Source organism: Hakea prostrata, chromosome 2 (genome assembly GCF_041222555.1).
Source record: "Hakea prostrata isolate BN-2017 chromosome 2, UWA_Hpros_2, whole genome shotgun sequence".
In the NCBI taxonomy this organism is placed as follows: domain Eukaryota; kingdom Viridiplantae; phylum Streptophyta; class Magnoliopsida; order Proteales; family Proteaceae; genus Hakea; species Hakea prostrata.
In genome coordinates, this window is record NC_142601.1 from 11,635,693 (window position 1) to 11,654,575 (window position 18,883).

At 35.8% G+C, this 18,883-nt stretch overlaps 1 protein-coding gene across 1 annotated transcript; it reads right to left on the reverse strand.

The window, feature by feature from the left end:
* Positions 1–6,408: 6,408 nt before the first annotated feature.
* On the reverse strand, positions 6,409–9,030 carry LOC149023736 (alpha carbonic anhydrase 7-like). Its single transcript, XM_089143353.1, has 7 exons — positions 8,943–9,030; positions 8,587–8,804; positions 8,339–8,445; positions 8,129–8,231; positions 7,868–8,032; positions 7,506–7,559; positions 6,409–6,681 (listed from the first exon to the last, which is right to left on the reverse strand). Exons 1-7 carry the CDS (start codon positions 9,028–9,030, stop codon positions 6,571–6,573), a joined length of 846 nt encoding a protein of 281 aa, XP_088999479.1. The 3' UTR covers positions 6,409–6,570.
* Positions 9,031–18,883: the final 9,853 nt, after the last annotated feature.

Genomic DNA, 18,883 nt, shown 5'->3' on the forward strand with positions numbered 1-18,883 from the left:
GCACTCTGGGACGTTCTGAAAGTGGGGTTTAACCAAATCTAATGAAATTTTACTAGAGAAATCCATCACTGAAGTTTCGTCTCATATAAGTTCTTTGTCCTCGAGGTTTCCCTTTACCTTCCCCTTCAAACCTATTATGTTTTGACTCGAATTCTTGTACCCATTTTGGAAGATGAACCTGCATCGACATATTTTGGTAGGTGACTTGAATGATTTGTTTTTTGTAAAAAATCGTGGTGGAAGTGAAGGCCTATCGTAGCTCACCACTGATCTTGATCTATGGAAGGGGTGCGGGGCAAAGCCTCCGCGGTATGGTACGAGACGGCATGATGGGTCAATCCGTTTACCCGATTGGAGTCTATATATAGATGTATCTTATGTTTGTCTACCACATTATTGAGAGATTTTGAATTTTTTTATTAGGGTTTTGGGTGAGAATTCTTGTAACGCCATTCTTAGCGATTGGTTGTGATATCTCCTTTCGTTATTGTTTGACATAGTGAAAAACTCTTCTTTTTCTCTTGTGGACGTAGCATACCATATCGATGTATGAACCATGTTAAATCTCTATGTGTTTTCCTTTTTGTTTCTTTTTTTAATCATTATTTCATAGTGTTTGTTATAACAAGACCTCTTTGGCCTTAAGATCCGATTGAAAAGCGCAATGACAGTGTCACCCATGACGATACTGTTGTTTTGGTTGGGAATGGGGAAGATGAAGTAGTAATTGGTGGTGATGAGAACAAAACCAGAGTCAGAAGTGCCATTGTTGTGTGGTGATGAGAAGAAAACTTAGGTTATGAAAGTTCTCCCTGTAAGGTCTCTCTGGTCCGACGAATCCAAACAAGATGATTATGGTTAGAGAAATTGGGGTCGAACGAGGTTGCGGCGAGTAGATGTTCTTGTGGCGAACGTGTTAGAGCTTGCAGTATTGATGGTCAGAAGGAACCAAGGTATATTATGTCGCCGAAATGTCGCGGCATGTGGCTCAAGGGCGACATGAAGCCCAACATTGAAACTACAATAACAAAAAGTAGCCAAAAAATCGCCGAACCGGCGAAATATCAGCAAAAATCAAAGCTTTTACTACCGGCGGTATGAGTTCCTCTACAGGTTCTATTCGAAGATTTCTCCTTCACCTTCTCCAACTCCGACACTCATAGCCTCTCCCTCTTCAGGTGAAGCATGATGAAAAAATGCCAAACAAAAACCAATAATTCAAAATCCAAACAAAACCAAAGAAAACCCTAAATTCTACAAATAGATTGGTTCACCAGAAGAGGGAAAGAATCACCACCCTAACTTGTAGCAGAAACAATGTGTGATAATAGAGAAAAGATTGTGATGATATATCATTTGCAAGGATCCCTTTTAGTCATTAAGTCAATGAAATTGTAGAGTTTGATCTCCAAATTTCCCACATCAGTTTGGATTAGTTGTAGAAGTTCAACTCCAGATGAATAAAACAAAGGTGAAGCAAAAGCAAGATTCAAGTAATTCCGGCCATTTTATGGAGGTTCCACCACCAAAAGTCAGCGAAATGTCGCCGTGTTGGTGGTGTGGCCAGCCACCGACATGTGATTTTTGGCCGACATTTCAAACCTTGCAAGGAACAGAAGTTATAGGCTGAGTAGCAGGAGATCAAATTCGATAAGAATTCTTTGTTGAGGTTTCTTTGCCAGATTGCTTTGGCGAAGAACCTTCGGCGGCAAACTAGTTAGAAGAGCCATATGGAGGATCAAGGGCATAAAACCACTGGTTAGTTGCCGTCATATGCCGCGTACCTCGAGAAGATCCTCCACACATTGGCCCACCCCTACAGGCTGTGAGGTTCTACTCGTCGAAGAATGAGGGTGGAGAGAGGAGAGAGAACAGGGGATGAGGGTAAAATCGGTATTATAAAAAATAATTGAAAGGAAAGAGTAAAATTGGTATTTTGAATATTTGTTTACTAGTAACACCATCATTAATGACCGCAATTCTAAATAGTAGGGGGACATTCGTAATTAATTTTTTCTTAGGAAAAATAAGTATAATTGATTGCAAACACAAGGTGTTCGAATAATTTCGATAAAGTATAATCATCTTCATGTTCTACTTATTCTTCTAGTTTATTAAGCATCCATCAAGTATTTGGACCAAAGAAGAAGAAGAAGAAGAAAAAGAGACTCAGATACCATCATATCTGAGAATAAATTGAAGTAAATCAAATGTTTCATTTGCATTTCAGTATCCCAATAAATAAATAAGTAAATAAATGACGAGCAACTAAGAATGGAGATTGAATGGATAGTTGTCACTGCTGAAATATGACACAGTGTCTACAACTGAATCCTGAGTTAATTAATAAGAAATCGATGATCAAGGAAGAAAATAGTTGAATAGTTCAAAATAGAATAGTAATTAATGAAAGGAAAACTAAAAAATAAAGATTGCCATCCATAATTGCAGGATTTGATGGGACCATCCAAGGAAATAGAGATTTTTTTCATAAAATTTAAATGATGTGGGCAATGACAACATGAATCCAACACTGGTTGATGGGATGTGGAATTTCATTTTTGAATCTTCGATTCATTAAAACAGAGACAGGCATGTATAACGCGTTCTTTGACGGTTTTTTTTTCCTTTTAATCCTAAGTTTTCACACACTATGAGAGGAAATGATAAACAAGAAAAAAACAATGAGAATGGAGATGAATCAAAGTCAGATTTTTACCATTTTAAGGTCGCTAAGTTGGTGTGCTTTGACTCTTATTTTGGACTTGCAAGTTCTTCTGTGTTTTTTTCATGTTTTTGAAAGTTTCAAATGATGTAGGCATGCGTCATTGCTTAAGTTCTCATTCAATGGATAAGAGGTTTGAAGAATTTAGAATCCAAATTCAAATATAAAATTCTAGAACTCTCCATGGCGCACAAATTTATTAAATCACATATTCCAGAAAGACAAAAAAAAAATTTGGAGAATATGTTTTGCTTTCTTTCCATTTCTACGACTATTTTATTGATATTTTATACATTATAGAGAAAGAGATGAAAAAAAAATTTAATGGAAAGGAGATGTAAATAGATAGTCTAAATCTATATTTGAAATATTGAGTTTATATTGGAAAATTGGAATCTGGCAAATATCGAATTCATACTATCTTAAATATAAACTATATTTTCAATACTAAAAAATATGCTTTGTGCCAACACAGAGCTGTTTTAGTGGTTGAAACCAACAACTCTTAGTGAAGAAGTCGTGAGTTCGACTCTCCCTGAGGCATATTAATATCCCCATCTCTCGACTTAATAAAGCCCTTTGTACAAAAAAAAAATGCTTTGTACTTACCCTAAAAAAAATGCTTTGTATTTGATACTTAAATTCAACATCTCAACATGAGTATGGACTTGGTAAACCACAACATTAAGTGTATTAAAAACAATAGTTTTTTATGTGTTGGTCTCTTTCTCGGACCATAAACTAATGTTGGGTCCTTTTAGTGCTAATATATTACATGTGAGTCCTAACTAGATTAACACCGTTAGTCACTGTTAAGTATATTTAATTTTCAAACATGAAAGGGACCAAAGTGCATCTCTGGTAAAAAAGGAAAAAAAATATAATAACACAATGTATTGAATAACTTGAGAGGTATTTTGGTCCATCTACATTTGAAATTCAAATATAGTCAACAACGGCTAACGGTGTTAGTATGATTGGGATCTACGCATAATATATTGCATTAAGAGAACCCAACATTAGTTTTTTGTACACTAAAGAGACCCACACGTAAAAAACTCTAAAAACAATTTTCTATTTAGTATTAGAAACATTTCTTTATTTATTATCTCAAATATGATAATAATACCACACATCAAACTAAACAACCCATTAAATTTGGGATCCTTGCCACCTAAAAAAATATCTTTGGATCAAAAGACTACAAGGATTCTTCGATTTAATTGAGCTATTCCAACAACCCACTTTCAACAATTTGACCATAAAATGGAAGAATGAAAAATGAAAAAAACATAAACTAGTGAATACTGGCCTCGCTTGGTAAACAAAGCTAATTTCTAAATCAATTGCAAGAAGGATGGTGACTCATTGATTAAATTGTAGCTTGAAATCTAAGAAAAGAGAAGTATAAGAAAGAATGTCAAGATAAATTCTAATATGTATCAATAATGCTCTGAAATAAAAATTAGCTTTAATTTATGAATTTGATACATATACTAGTTAGAAAGTATACATGAAAATGCATGTCATTCTTTGTATTCTTTGAGGAAGTCTTACAGGTGGAGTTGGCTTACAAGTTGATTATGTTCTTGGGTCTTTGATCCTGATGTAGTATAGAGAGAGAAAGAGAGAGTACAAATAATGAAAATTGTCTACCCCAGTTTATAAACCGGTGTTCGACCCGCGTCGCACACCTGGCTATGATGGGTGAGTCTCCTAGCGGAGATTTATATATAAGTCTGTTGATGTAAGCCTCTCTTGGCCTAAAGAGATAGACCATTGATTTGATTGGGTTACTCCTCGAAAATTTTAAAATTTTCACATAACCTTGCATATCATTCTAGTGTTGCATCCATGCATTTAGATCTCAAAAAGAGTTGAAATCTGGTTGAGAGTAAACAGAAATGCATTTCTTGGCCCAAAAGGAAATGCAGAAAACATCCCTGCTCCGCAGTGCAACTTTCAGAGCGGGCTTGGCCATAAGTCTCGGTTGGTACGATGTAAGTATGCAAGAGCCCTGTAGGCCTTGTGTTTTGCGTCTGTTTATCTCAGATATACTGATTAAAATACTCTGAGAGTATTAGGCATATCGCATATAAGTTTGCATAGTTTGATCCAGTGAACTTAAAATCTTCTGGAATATATACCCCCTCTCTACATATATATATATATTGGTTGCCAACCCCGGTTTATAAACTGTCGTTCTACTGCGTTGCACACCCTGGCTGTGGTGGGTGAGTCTCCTAGCGGAGATTTTTTATATCCACAAGAATTCGATACCGAATATTTGCTTAAGCGGACCAAGCTGCTTACCACTTGGACCAACCCCGTTGGTTTTATTTATATTTTTACTTCAAAAAAAAATACAATAAAGAAATAAATTAAAGTGTTCAATACATTTGAAAATTAAGTAAACATCTTATATCTCAATTTTTATTTATATTTTTACTTTGAAAAAAATGCTTTATATATATATATATATATATATATATATATATAAAAATATATATATATATATATATATATATATATATATATATATATATATATATATATATTAATTATTATTATTATTATTATTATTATTATTATTATTATTATTATTATTATTATTTCAGATGGGAAAGTCGATTCAGGACTTCACTTAATACACTTCTGTCTCTGTTAAATGCTGATTTGCTATAAATTGATGGGAATTTGGTTATAATATTGGACTGTTCACATGTAGAAATAAGAGAAAATCTTTATTTTCAAGAATGAGAGTTGAATATTTAAACACAACATGGATTCCTAGTCTAGTGTTCGAAGTAATCTATTGCACAATTGAACCAACCTCGATTTACTACATTTACCAACTAAATGCTATCACAGATTCACATCTATCAGTTACCTTTTTCCTGCGAATGAAATCTCTGTTATTTAATTTCAAACGCCCAATGTGTTTCCCTTGCCTTACATACAAGTTGAAATGCGTACAAAGATATGAAAAGTGATTTCTAGATAGGGTGTAAACAGATCGGATTCGGATCGGATAGTGGTAATACCATATCCGCATCCTATTATATTCTGACGGATTCAGATAATATCTTATCGATTTTCGAAACAGATTAATCGGATTCAAATGGTAATCGGATATTATTTTCTTAAGTAGATTCTTCTAAATGGGTATGAATACAGATTGAATACAAGTTTTCGACTACCCTATTAACATCTTTACCATTTTATTTGTGAGGAATAAGTTTGAAATTTAAGAATTTAGTAACATTGGTATTTATTTTAGTAGAGAATATAGAAAAATAATCACATATTTCAAGTAAAAGGTCTATAAAAATAAGAAATTAAATAAATTCAAATAAGTAACTTAATTGGATAATTTTATCGGATGGATAATAACAGGTAAGAAATGGTATAATATATCCGCATCCTATTAGTAATCAATTCCAACCATACTTATCACAACTCACATCGACACATTCTTATACACATTAATTGGAATTTCAAATTAGTTCGAACCATACTTCTTTTTTTAAGTTCAGTCTAAATTCCAACTTGGTTGTCCGATCAAGGGATGTATCATATCATAAATTTCTGATCAAAGTCAATAAAACAATAAATATGATTACAATAAATGCTTAAGAAAATTCCCATGAAAACCCCATGAACCCAAAATAAGTTCTCCCTTTTATTGTCTATATACTAAATGAATGAGAAGGCAGCTAGGGGATGCATCTGAGGATCAAAATTGAGCAATTGTAGAACTCCATCATAATGTTCTCTTCCATGTCTAAGCAAGAAAGAGGATAAGGGCCGATCAAGACAATAGAGTTCAAATATGAGTCTCCCACTCATGCATGCTTTTGTGAATGCTGATTTTCTGATGAAGTCTTCTTGGGGTCATAGAGTTCAATAGTTCGATCATTCAGTGCCTGCAATGGTCGCGCGTTTGATTCTGCATACTGTAAGGAAATGAACATCATCATCAATTTATACATATTGCATGGATGGATATCAAAATTGTAGTTGATATTGGAATAGAAATGGTTGGACCAGACTAATTAACCTTAAGATGATCCACTAACATTTTGGACTCTTGAACCAAGTCCGGATCCTCTACCCTGATGGGTAGAAATTTGTAATCTCTCATCTTTTTTCTTGTAAAAACTTAGAGACAAACACCCCTCACCCCTTTTTAATATGTAGCAAAAAGATATAAGAAAGGCGCAACAGAACCCATCTGGATAGAAAATCCAAATTCCTTCAAACCTATTGAAGAGTCAACTAAGTCCATTAACATAGCTTGAGTGGTCAACAAGAACCCGGCCAAATCCTATGGATGACTTGGGGATCAATAAATGCAGCTGCACTCAAGCTGAGTTGGTCAACCACTATGGCTTGGTTTGAAATTTTCAACCAACCAAGCCTCCATCTTCATCGGACAGGTGGGCATAAATTCCATGCATGCAAAATATTATCAATATATAGAGGATAGAGTAGTTGGTTCTAAGCTTTCCCAAGAATTAAGTAAACATTATTAAAAGAAAAATTTCCTCCTACGAAGAGAAGGGAAGCGTTTTGGGAAAAGGAGGGGGTTGCAAAATGATTGTTTCACCCTCATGAATAATCCAAATCCCTTCCATGGTGTGAAAGTTCACTCTCATCAGTCTCCGTGATGCCAAACTCAGATTTTTCATAAAGAATCTTACCTATCGGTCTATAATATATCTTCTCACATCAAAAGGGGGGAAAATTCGAGAGAAGAGCTCGAAAAAAATCTACTTACATCATGAACTGCTGTCCGTAATAGTTCCACTTGATATTTAGAGACGGTCCTCACCTGTGAATCCAATCCAGACTTTGTAAGTCTATAATGGAATGCAATTATCTAATATCTGAAATATTTTGAAGGGTAAGGGAAAGAAAGAAAAAAAAGCAGTCTGAGTACTTAGTTTAGTAAATTTTTCTTTTTTTTCCAAACATAATTTGGGCTAAAGGTTTGATCCTAGATTTTCTTTTCCAGAATTTGAAAAAGGAAAATGGCATGTTATTCTTCTGCTACTTCCCTCTCATAATATCTCCTGTCTATGTTGGCAGTGAATATGTCTCCAGAAAACAAATAAAGCAATGTAAGAATACTCTACGTACCCTTTTAAGGATAGTCCAGGTGACACCTTGTGTGCAAGGAGGAGTTGTGAGAGAACCCAAATATCTGTAATACTTCCTTCCACCCAATTTGATGTGTTTTGGATTAACCATCCCAACTGTAGTCTCGTTATGGGTATCAGCAAGAACCTTAATTTCCTCCTCTAACTGCCATCAAACACAAACATCCATATGACTCTACAGAGAGAAAGAGATGTAATCCTGTTGTAGACTAGCTTTCATGGGTGTCAATTTGTTTATTACCTCAGAGAGAAAAGGGTCAGGTCGCCCAATCCTGTAAAGGACTCCAATCACTGCGACGCTCTGATTTGAGCTTTCATGAACCATATGGAGCTCCAGAGCAGATCTGACGAAAATTTACCAGGTATTAGAGAGAGAGAGAGAGAGAGAGAGAGAGAGAGAGAGAGAGAGAGAGAGAGAGAGAGAACTAGAAGTGGGCAAGTTAATAAGCACCTATTGCCATCAATGGAATGCTCGGAAGGAGAGTGCCAGTGGCACTGTCGGAGATTATAATCAGTTCCATTGATGCGAATTGATCCAGCATCACTTTCCCATTGAAGCTGCCACCATGAAACCATAATAGTTAAGTAAGTTGATCTGAAAAAACTTCATATTCTGCGTCTCCAAGTTATAATCACTTCCATAAATCCAGTTACAGCTGTTAAGGAGCCAAGAGGATGATATACAAGGTTGGGTTTTACCATTATATCGTGACCCCTATTCTTGAGAGTAGCATTAGCAGTCTTATAATCTCTCCTGATCTTCCCCAGATAAGAAACCACTTCCACCCGTTCATGCAACAAGTCGATGGGAGATTGCATATCTCCATTATTACAATCTGCCCATTCTTCATGAAGCTCTCCCCAGTGCTCTGGTCCTTTACTACTCCCTTCTAAATAATCGAACTCTCTCTCATCCTCTGCACAGCCAAATGAATCATAATCATAGTTAGAAAAATAAAATCATGTATGATGTAGGTAGGGTTAGGAAAACGTGTATCGATCTCAGTGACATTAAAACGAACACATAATGTAACTAATTGACTGGTTTCATTTACCAACTTCTTGGCATATGGTTGGTCTTAACTGCAAGATCAGAAGTAGGAAGAGAAACCCAATAATACTAGAGGACATAGGTCTCGTCATATTGTTGTTAGCAATTAAAACAACTGATGGACTCATTTGCAGAACCCACAGTTGAGAGGGGAATGAAGAAATCAAGGGAAGCAATCTAATGTGAGAGCAGAGATGACCGCTAAGCTCACCTTATATAGGTTCCCAGATCAGGGAAACAACAAATCCTTGTGAGTTTCTCGGTGACTTCAAATCTGCAGATGTAAAACACATAACCCGAAGTGGAACGAATTTCAAAGTTCCATAGGAGAAGGAAATACAAACCTGTTGACCTTAAATCCATCTTAGCACACGCAGACACTTGGAAAATGAAATTTTAATAATCTGTTCACACTATGTTTTCGTACTTGCAACACGGAAAACTTCAACTGAAAAAACAGCTAGTTTGCAAATTTCGAATTGTTAACCATACTTGGCATAATTCTTAAAGCAAAGAAAGAATCCGTACTTGGTATAGTTCCCTATAATTAATATACGTTCCAAATTAAGAATAGGGGATTGAATGGATGGTTGCCATTGTTGAAATATAATACAGTGCCTACAACTCAATCGTTGTTTTTTAGTTATATTCAAGTTAGGATCTTGAGTTAATTAATGAGAAATCAATGATCCAAGGAAGAAAATAGTTGAACAGCTGATGACGACATGAATAGGGCACAATGGAATTGTTGGTTGTGAAGCAACCATGATTGATAGGTTGGATTCATTAAAATAGAGTCAGGCATAGGCGTCTTTGTTTGACGGGTGTTCAGTGTTCTTCCTTTTAATCTAACACAATTATGGGATCTGATAAATTAGAGAAACAAATTAAAAGGTTTCAGCATTTTAAGGTTGTGACTTTCTACTTCTTCCGTTTTCTTCATGTTTCAAAGTTTGAAATGACGTAAACATGCATCATTGTTTCAGTTTTCATTCAACTTTACAAGTGGTTTGAAAAAAAAAAAAAACTTCAAGAATCCAAATTTCAATTCGAATCAGAAACTCTAGAACTTTTCAGTACTGGTGCACAACTTTATTAAATAAAATTTCTTGAGAATATGTATTGCTTCTTCCCATTTCCACGCCTAGTTTGGTTCAGTTAAAACTTTTTAATTTGATGTGTTAAAAGAAACTTGATGGGCCAGGTTTATGAAGCAACGGGTCTAGCATGGTGTTGTTTGGTCTCTAATTTGTTGCCAAATTTTCTTTTGAGTCTTTCTTTTTTGTCAAGTATATACATTTTCATCCCCTTCTTTTCTCGCATATAAGTCTAGTTGAAATGTTAAATATGCTCCTTTTTATACTTAAAATCAAGATCTTTACGTAAGGATGGACTTGTACACCACAACATCAACTGCATTAAAAACAATTTTCTACTCAGTATGGAAAACATTTATTCAATTATTACAATAAATATGACGGTAGTATCACTCGTCAAATTGAATAACCTATAGAATCTTAGGTTCTACGATTTTTATTTTTTGGGGGCATGTATCTTGCTTTGTTGAACTATTCTAACAACCCACTTTTACCACCGACCTACTATGTCGAAGAAGACAATATAATGGAAGAATGAATAATGAAAAAGCATAAACCAACGAAACACTTGCTGTGTGGTGAAGAAAGCTTTTTCATGATCAATTGCAAGAAAGAAAGTCACTTGTTGAAAAAATTGTAAATTGAAATCTAAGAAAAGAATGGTATTAAAAATAATTTTGAGATAAATTTTATTAGGGATAATTTTTGTTGCCTGTTGTACTATAATTTAATTATACTTTATTCCCCAGACTTTTTAAAATTAATATTCCAACATTAAACTTCACAGGTAAGTACTATTGCCCCTTACCGTTAAACTCAGTTAGTTAAATGATGGCGTGGCAATTTTTTATTTATTTAAAATTTCCAAAATAACCGTAAGGTTTTATTCTACTTATTTATACTTTATACTAAATTACATTATTACCTTGGGTCTGTTTGGTTACATGAATCCAAAGATCTCAAATCAAATCTTTGGATTTATGAATGCGAGATTTATACCCGTTTGATCGTGAAAATCCTTGGATTCATGAAATCTAGATATTCATCTTTTTGCACTAAAAACATGAATATGTAGATTTATGGATATGAGGTGAAATCCAGAGATTTCATCCCTACTATAAAAACGCTAAACATTTTTGTATTCACAAAAATTACAGATGAATCCACAAATTTCATTCCACATGCTCAGTTAAACAAACAGTTAATTTTAAGAATTATTATTCTATATATATGAAATTTCTAGATATTTGAAATCTCCAAACTCATGTACCCAAAGTTGCAAATCCGAAGAAGGCTGAGAATTTTAGACCCATTAGTCTATGTGGTGTTGTGGTTAAAATCATTTCCAAAATCATGGTAGAGAAATTGAAAGCATACCTCCCAGATATAATTGCACCTAACCAGTCAGCATTTGTCCTAGATAGGGAGATATCTGACAACATCTTTATTGCCCATGAGCTCTTTCACTATATTAAGCATCGTAAGAAGGGGAATACTATGTTACTAGCCCTGAAGTTGGATATGAAAAAGGCCTATGATAGATTGTAATGACCATTTATTAAAAGAGTATTACTCAAAATGGGATTCTCAATAAGGTGGGTGGATTTGATTATGGAGTGTATTAGCTCAATTTCTTATACTCTTTTGGTGAATGGCACAGAGAAGAACTCTTTTGCTCCAACTAGGGGAATCAGGCAAGGAGATCCCCTATCTCCATTTCTATTTATCATGTGCTCACAGTTCCTGTCAGCTGTGATTGAGAAGGCAGAGGAAGAAAGGTTGGTGAAGGGGATTAGTATCAGGAGGAGGGCTCCCTCAATATCCCATCTCTTATTCATTGATGATTACCTACTTTTCTCCCAGGTGAAGATGGATAGTGGTGGAGTTAAAGCAATGTTTGGAATTGTATTGCAGGGGCAGTGGTCAGGAAATAAATTTAAAAAAGTAATCAATGACCTTCAGTCCCAATACTTATAGAAGAATAAAATGTTGGTTTTCTAGGGTGTTGAAAATTCCCTATTGCTCCGGTCCAACTAAATATTTGGGGCTACCCACTGAGATAGGGGTCTCAAAATCAAAGGTCTTTAAAGGCTTAACAGAGAAGACAGTGGGCCGTATGAAATGGTGGAAAAACTGCATGCTCTCAACCGAAGGCAAGGTAACCCTCATTAAATCTGTTGCAACTTCTTTGTTTACATATGCTGCTGCCCATTTTTCTTTGCCTGAAAGTCATCATAGTGAAGTGAGAAGAGCTATGAGTAACTGTATTTGGGGTCAGAAGGAATCAGAAAATAGGATCCATTGGGTGTCGTGGACAAGAATGTGTAAATCTAAAGAAGATGGTGGATTGGGTTTGAGGGATCCCACTTTACATAATAGGGCACTTTTGTGTAGAGTTGCTTGGAGGCTATGGCGGGAACCCAACACATTATGGGGACAAATCATGAAGGCTATATACTTCCCAAACTGTGGGTTGTTAGAGGCCAAAGCGGGCCATAAACCTTCATGGGCATGGAGAAGCGTCTTGGTGGGTCTTAAAGTTTTGAAAGCTGGATTAATGTGGCAATTGGGATCAAGTGAGCTTATAGACCATTGGGAGGATAATTGGTTACCATCTAGAGTGGATTTTAAGGTAATGGGTCGAAAACCCTCTCGATGCCCTATCACTCATGTAGCCCAATTGATTGAGCCTCAATCACGCACTTGGAATCAGGATATCATTAATCAATGGTTTTGTTCTCAAGACGCTGAAGCCATTCTCATGGTAAGGATACCGATATGTCCTAGTGAAGACACAATAATTTTGGGGGGGGGGGGTGCGAGGAATGGATGCTTCTCAACAAAAAGTGTCTATCATGTCTTGTTAAATCTGAGGGAATATGCGAAGCAAAGCCAGCCTACTACATCTAGAAGCCATGAGTGGGAGTCTATTCCTAAGAGGGTGTGGAAGAGGATGTGGTCATATAAAACATTGCCCAAGATCAAGAATTTTCTCTGGAGGGTTTGTGCAGATGGTATCGCAACAAGTAGTAGTTTGGCCCAAAGAGGAGTACCATTAGATCCTATGTGTCGTAGGTGCGGGGGTGGTCAAGAAACTTCAGCTCACTTACTATTTCAGTGTCCATATGCCGAAGCTGTTTGGTTTGGTAGTGGATTGCACTTTTTGATTCCAAGAGGCCCTATAATCTCATTAGTAGAGGTTTTGAAAGCATGGGAGAAAGTTACATTTCCAAGTAAAGAGGTGGGGAGAATGGTTCTAAGTCATTTTGCCTTTGTATGCTGGAATATTATTTGTGGCTAGCTCGAAATGAAGCAACATTTAAGTACAAAGGCCCTGATCCAGAAGAAGTTGTGGCTATATCCCAACGGGCATTCCAAGAGTACTGGAATGCAATGGGGAACTTTGAGGGTGTGACTACTTAGTATCATCCTCCAACTCAAAGAGAGGACCAAGAGGCAGGTGTTGCAATTGATAATCTTGATGCGACCATTTGGTGTGATGCGGTTGTACCTTTGAAGGGTCATGCTGGAGGTGTGGGCTTTATTGTAATGGATCACAACAGCAACATCCTACATGCTGTATCTAAACCAATTATAGCTTTGGATAGTTTGGTTGGGGAGGGTTTAGCTATACTGGTTGCCATGAAATGGACAGTGACAGAAGGAATTGGCAACGTGCATATTAGGTCGGATAATGCTACATTCGTGGATTGGCTCAATGGCGGGTGTGGAAATGGTTCTGCTGAGGTGCAATCAATTGTAAGAGATATCAACTATGTAATACACCACTGTCATCGATGTTCTTTTGTGTATTGTTCTAGAGAAGTGAACTTTGTTGCTCATTCTCTAGCTAAGAAGGCCTTGTCCCTTGGAGGCAGGACTATATGGCCATCTTCCTCTCCTTGGCTCCTTGAACTATGTAATCAGGGTGCTTCGGCTATTGCCTTTGAATGAATGTTGGGTTACCAAAAAAAAAATGCCCTTAGTAATTAGGAAAAAAATTAACCCTAATTTTTCAATTTGATGTTATCAATTTTAAGAAGTTCATTTTCTTAACAAGAAAAAAAAAATTATATAATCTTTTTTTTGAATTCAAATAATAAGAATACAACTCTAAAATCAGTACTTGATATGAATTTTTTTTAAATAATATTATATTTTGACTTTAATTTTAGAATAACAAAAGAGACATTAAACATTCAACTATAGATGTCTCTTAATACTGTTAGAACTGAGGGGGACTAATAATAATTTCATAAAAACCAAAATGGTTTTAATAATTAAACTATAGTATAGAGGGCAACATTAATTATCCCATATTACTAAGTATGTACCATTAATGCTCTAAAACAAAATTAAAATAAAAAAAAATATTGGTTTTGATTTATGAATTTAATATATATTTTTCAGATGAAAGTGGATTCAGGACTTCACTTATACACTTTATCTCAGTTAAATGCAATTTTGCCATGGATTGGTTGTTGGGTATCTGCAGGTTATAGTATTTGAGTCATTTAGTGTGGACAAGTGGAAACAAGAGAAAATCTTTTTGCACATTTAGAAGAATGAGAGTTGAATATTTAAACACAATGTTGATTCCTAGTTTGAGTGTTTGAAGTAATCTCTTGCATAGTTGAACCAACCTTGATTTACTGCATTTACCTACTAAATGCTATCACATCTATCAATTATCTTTTTCCTGCAAATGAAGTCACTGTTAATTAATTTCAAACGCGCAATATGTTTCCCCTTACATCAAAAGTTGAAACGCGTACAGAGATCTGAAAAATACTTCAGAGAATTAAGGTGGTGGAAATTGAGAACAAACCAAACGTGGTTGATCATCTTCTCCGTCCATCATCATTAATTGGAAAAATGAATAGAAGACGACAATTCGTCAGCAAATTAAAGGGAGATGTGAAGGAAATTAGAAGGAAGATGATAGGATTTAACACGTAGAGATTTCAAATGGTTCATACGCTGATGTTGTATGTTACGTTTATGGGTGAAGCAAAAGAGTTTTTTCACTTTAAAAGGAGATTTCACAACCAATTGCCAAGAGTAGCGTTATAAAAATTCTCACCCAAAATCTTAATCGAAATTCTCAAATTAATCACTCAATAATGTGGTGAGCGAACATAAGATATATTTATACTGGGGGCCAATCGGGTATTGTACATGTAGTATGAACCAACCGGTTTGGTCTTATGGTTCATAGCAATTATATTAGGGGCTGGGGTTGGCACTCAAGTATGCAAATCACCAAAATATATCAGTGTGAGTCCATTTTTCAAACCGGGTACAAGAATTCGAGTCAAAACATAACACTATCAAATCTGAAAGTGGCATCTCCATAATTAACTTTCTTAAGATATTATGAAAACCCGCTAGATCTCTGGAATCCCTGGGCCGGGGGGGGGGGGGGCACAATATATATATATATATATATATATATATATATATATATATATATATATATATATATATATATATATATATATAAAAAAAATATATAAAAAAAAAATAAAAAAAACAACCCCCCCCCCCCGGGGGGGGTCTCTAAAATGCATAGCTTTATACATCTTCTTAAACAAACTTGAAAAACAAAGAAAAAGAAAATACAAGGAACATCATCATTACTTCACTGAATGCAACATCAGGAAGTTCAAAGTTCTCTTCCTATAGTTGATCATTCAAACTTTAAAAATTCAACTCATTCAGCTTCAACTTCACATTGAAGCAACTTGTGATCTCATAATTACTGTGAATTAGAAGATAATAAAAAAAATATATTCCAATTAATTTGCCCATCCTTGATTTTCACAATCGTTCATACGATTCCATACACTGGAATCCAAATCCAATCGGATGATCGTTCATCAATTTGAATTAGAGTCATCCATTGAATACGAGCGATTCTCGCAATTCACTAGAATGGGTGTTTGTTCATGTTTGGTCTTCCTTCCACGGCCCCATATGTCAAAGCCCAATTAAAGCTCGCTTAAAGGCTGAATAACTAAATAAGACCCAGCCAAGCCCAATTTTCTGCCAAGTATAATTATTTCGCCAAGGCCCGTCTTGATGGTTGGCCCAGACAAGTTTTTTTTTCAATCATCACGAAACTAATCAGTGCAACTGAGGCCACAGAATGCGGATCATCACCCCCGACACGGTTTTTTCACCACAAAAATGGTGGACCCCACCACTGAAAATATTAAAAAAAAAACCCTCCCATCACCACCCCTAGGCCCCCTTTTTTTGTGGTGGTAAGCCGTCGGGGAGCACTTTTGTGCTCCCCGATGGGATCGCAGATCCGGACTCGAGGCCACTTGCTTAGGGGGTGGAGGGGAAAGGTGCGAAGGGATGGAAATTTGAATCCCTGAGCTCCTTGAATTTACTGCCTCCACATAAAAAGCTGTTATCACTATACTAAAAGCACATCTATAAAAAAAATGTAGCACGAAACTTCCCAAAAGCTCACCCATCTAGAAAATTTGGGCATGTTTTTTTATTTTTCTTCTTCTGTGGGGGTTCAAAGATAGATGTGTATTTTGGACAAATGATGAATTTTTCTTTGTTATCACATGGGTACCTTCTACATGATTCTTAGATTGAGATATATGATGTTTAGAGATTCAACGACTGTGATATTCTTGTTCTTTGTAAATATAGTTATTAAAATTTTAAAATGTTATATTTTGCGATTTGACGCAGCAGCACACACAAGGGATTTTTATCAGGTCCATTTCTTTGTCAGAAATGAACCATTCATTTTCTTCTGGATGGAGGACACATGTTTATTAATGACATTCAAAGGTTGAGGTAAGTAAGATTTAGAAGAAAGACATTTTTTTAATTTAATTTAAATGCTTAGATGTGACTGATGGATATGTGTCATTCATTCAAAGAAAAATAAATGATTCATTTGCTAATAAAATTTTGCACATAAGATACTTGTGAGGGAATAAATAAACAATGATTAACCGTCCAGCCAACCAAGGGTTTCTTGATTTTAAAAACATTAATAAAGATTGCGTATCACTAGTAGCAAGGATTAGTGATTGGACCACATGGCCATATCGCAATAGATGAAAAAGTATTTAAGCTTCTAATGATATTTATGACAAAATAAGATGGAAGTTAATGTTTGAAGCATTACCAAAAGAAAATTATATTAGACACTTGTGTTGCTGAGTGCTGGAGATATTCTCTTAAACCAAATATAGTTCGTATACCTACTTCTATCACATCAATCCATCTCCTTTTTCCACTCGATTATATCTCTCTCTGCTAATTCCCACCTTTGGATCCCTACGTAGAAGAGAGCCCAGAAAGCAATTGAAACTTTAAAAAAGGATTCCAGAGAATTGTAGAAATATCCACCATGGTGAGAATAAGACCTTCACATTACGAAGTGGCAATTCCTCCTTTGGCAAGTGATCATTAGTAATGAATTAATAAAACATAATAACATCGGAAAAGATGATGACTATTGGATGATTTCTCACCACCCAAATCTAGGCTCTGATCTGGCAATGGTAGGAAGTGGAAACTCCACAATAAATTTTTTTAAGTGTTTACTGATACCCACTTGTCCTCTCTCTCTCTGTGTCCCCCCTTCTCTTATATGTATAGCTTACATGTTCAAGTGTTTTATTGCAACCACTTCTCTCTCTTTCTCTCCCTTCTCTTATATGTTGAGTTTGCATCTTCTTTCTACTTCTTGGACAACACAGAGTACAAGAACCAACCCTATAAGAGTTCGAAGTCTAGCTGAGTTCCCAATAGTTAATCAGAAAGCTGAAGCTCAATTAGCCATCTTTTCAATTTCCACCATGAAGAAGAACAGCATCTTGCTCTCACTGCTTCTGCTACTTACTGTATTGGCAGCAAACATTGGTTGCAGCAAAGGCAGAAAGCTCTTGGGAACAGTTGAGGTAAGCAGTGGATCATCGAGATGGGAGGAAGAGATCGGCAGAAAGCAGACCCAGAAGGTGGGGAAGGAGAGCGTGGAGGAGAGCCAGGCATCCTTGAATAACCACCATAACATTCCAAGGGAATCTTACGGTGACTGGGAAAATAGCCCACCATCACCTGCAGATGATCAGCGAGGAGAACACCAGTGACAACCGTACTTGAAATCAAAGGAAGTTTTGATATGGTCATATGGAGTTTGTACATACTACACAGTGGTTCTCACCTTATTAAGTCTGTGTAATTTAGAAATAGAGGTGTGCCTTGGTAGCCTAGATAGAGGCCCCGCTGTGAGAAAAATATGTAAAGTACGCGTGCCACTTTGATGGCAGTCTTTGAGGAATAAGGTCGAACAAGATGGATGCGGCCCATGTTGCAAGGTGAAGAACTTGTACTACCACTGCTGTAGTTCCATAGATTTAAAAATGCATTTACTACAAGTTTGCTATTGGTAAATCTACATATAAATCCTCAATCAAGGTTTTACAGTATCAGAGAATGTGATTTTAAGAAAAGTGTGAACTTTTGAAGAAACTCGTTGGTTTGCCCCTGGTGAAATTTTGCCAAGTCTCACCCGGATTTCGAGTCTTCGAAACCCCCCCCCCCCATTTATCTTCCAAACCCTCGAATCCATCCACTGTTGAGGTCACAGATTGATGCATTATTTGTGTCATCATTGTTTGTGAATTTGTTATCAGTTAGTAAGATTACTCAGAGTTTAAATTGTAATATAATCTTTTCAAAAGACAAGGTAATTAGTAAGATTACTCAGAGTTTAAATTGTAATGTAATCTTTTCAAAAGACAAGGTAGTTAGTAAGATTACTCAGAGTTTAAATTGTAATGTAATATTTTCAAAAGACAAGGTAGTGTTC

What these genes read in the sequence shown, in the direction of transcription:
- LOC149023736 (XM_089143353.1), bottom strand. Translation starts at nt 9,030, where the DNA reads ATGACGAGACCTATGTCCTCTAGTATTATTGGGTTTCTCTTCCTACTT. An exon ending in ATAGGGGTCACGATATAATG is followed by an intron (nt 8,446 to 8,586) that starts GTAAAACCCAAC and finishes TCATGGTGGCAG; the next exon opens with CTTCAATGGGAAAGTGATGC. An exon ending in CCTGGACTATCCTTAAAAGG is followed by an intron (nt 7,560 to 7,867) that starts GTACGTAGAGTA and finishes TTGGATTCACAG; the next exon opens with GTGAGGACCGTCTCTAAATA.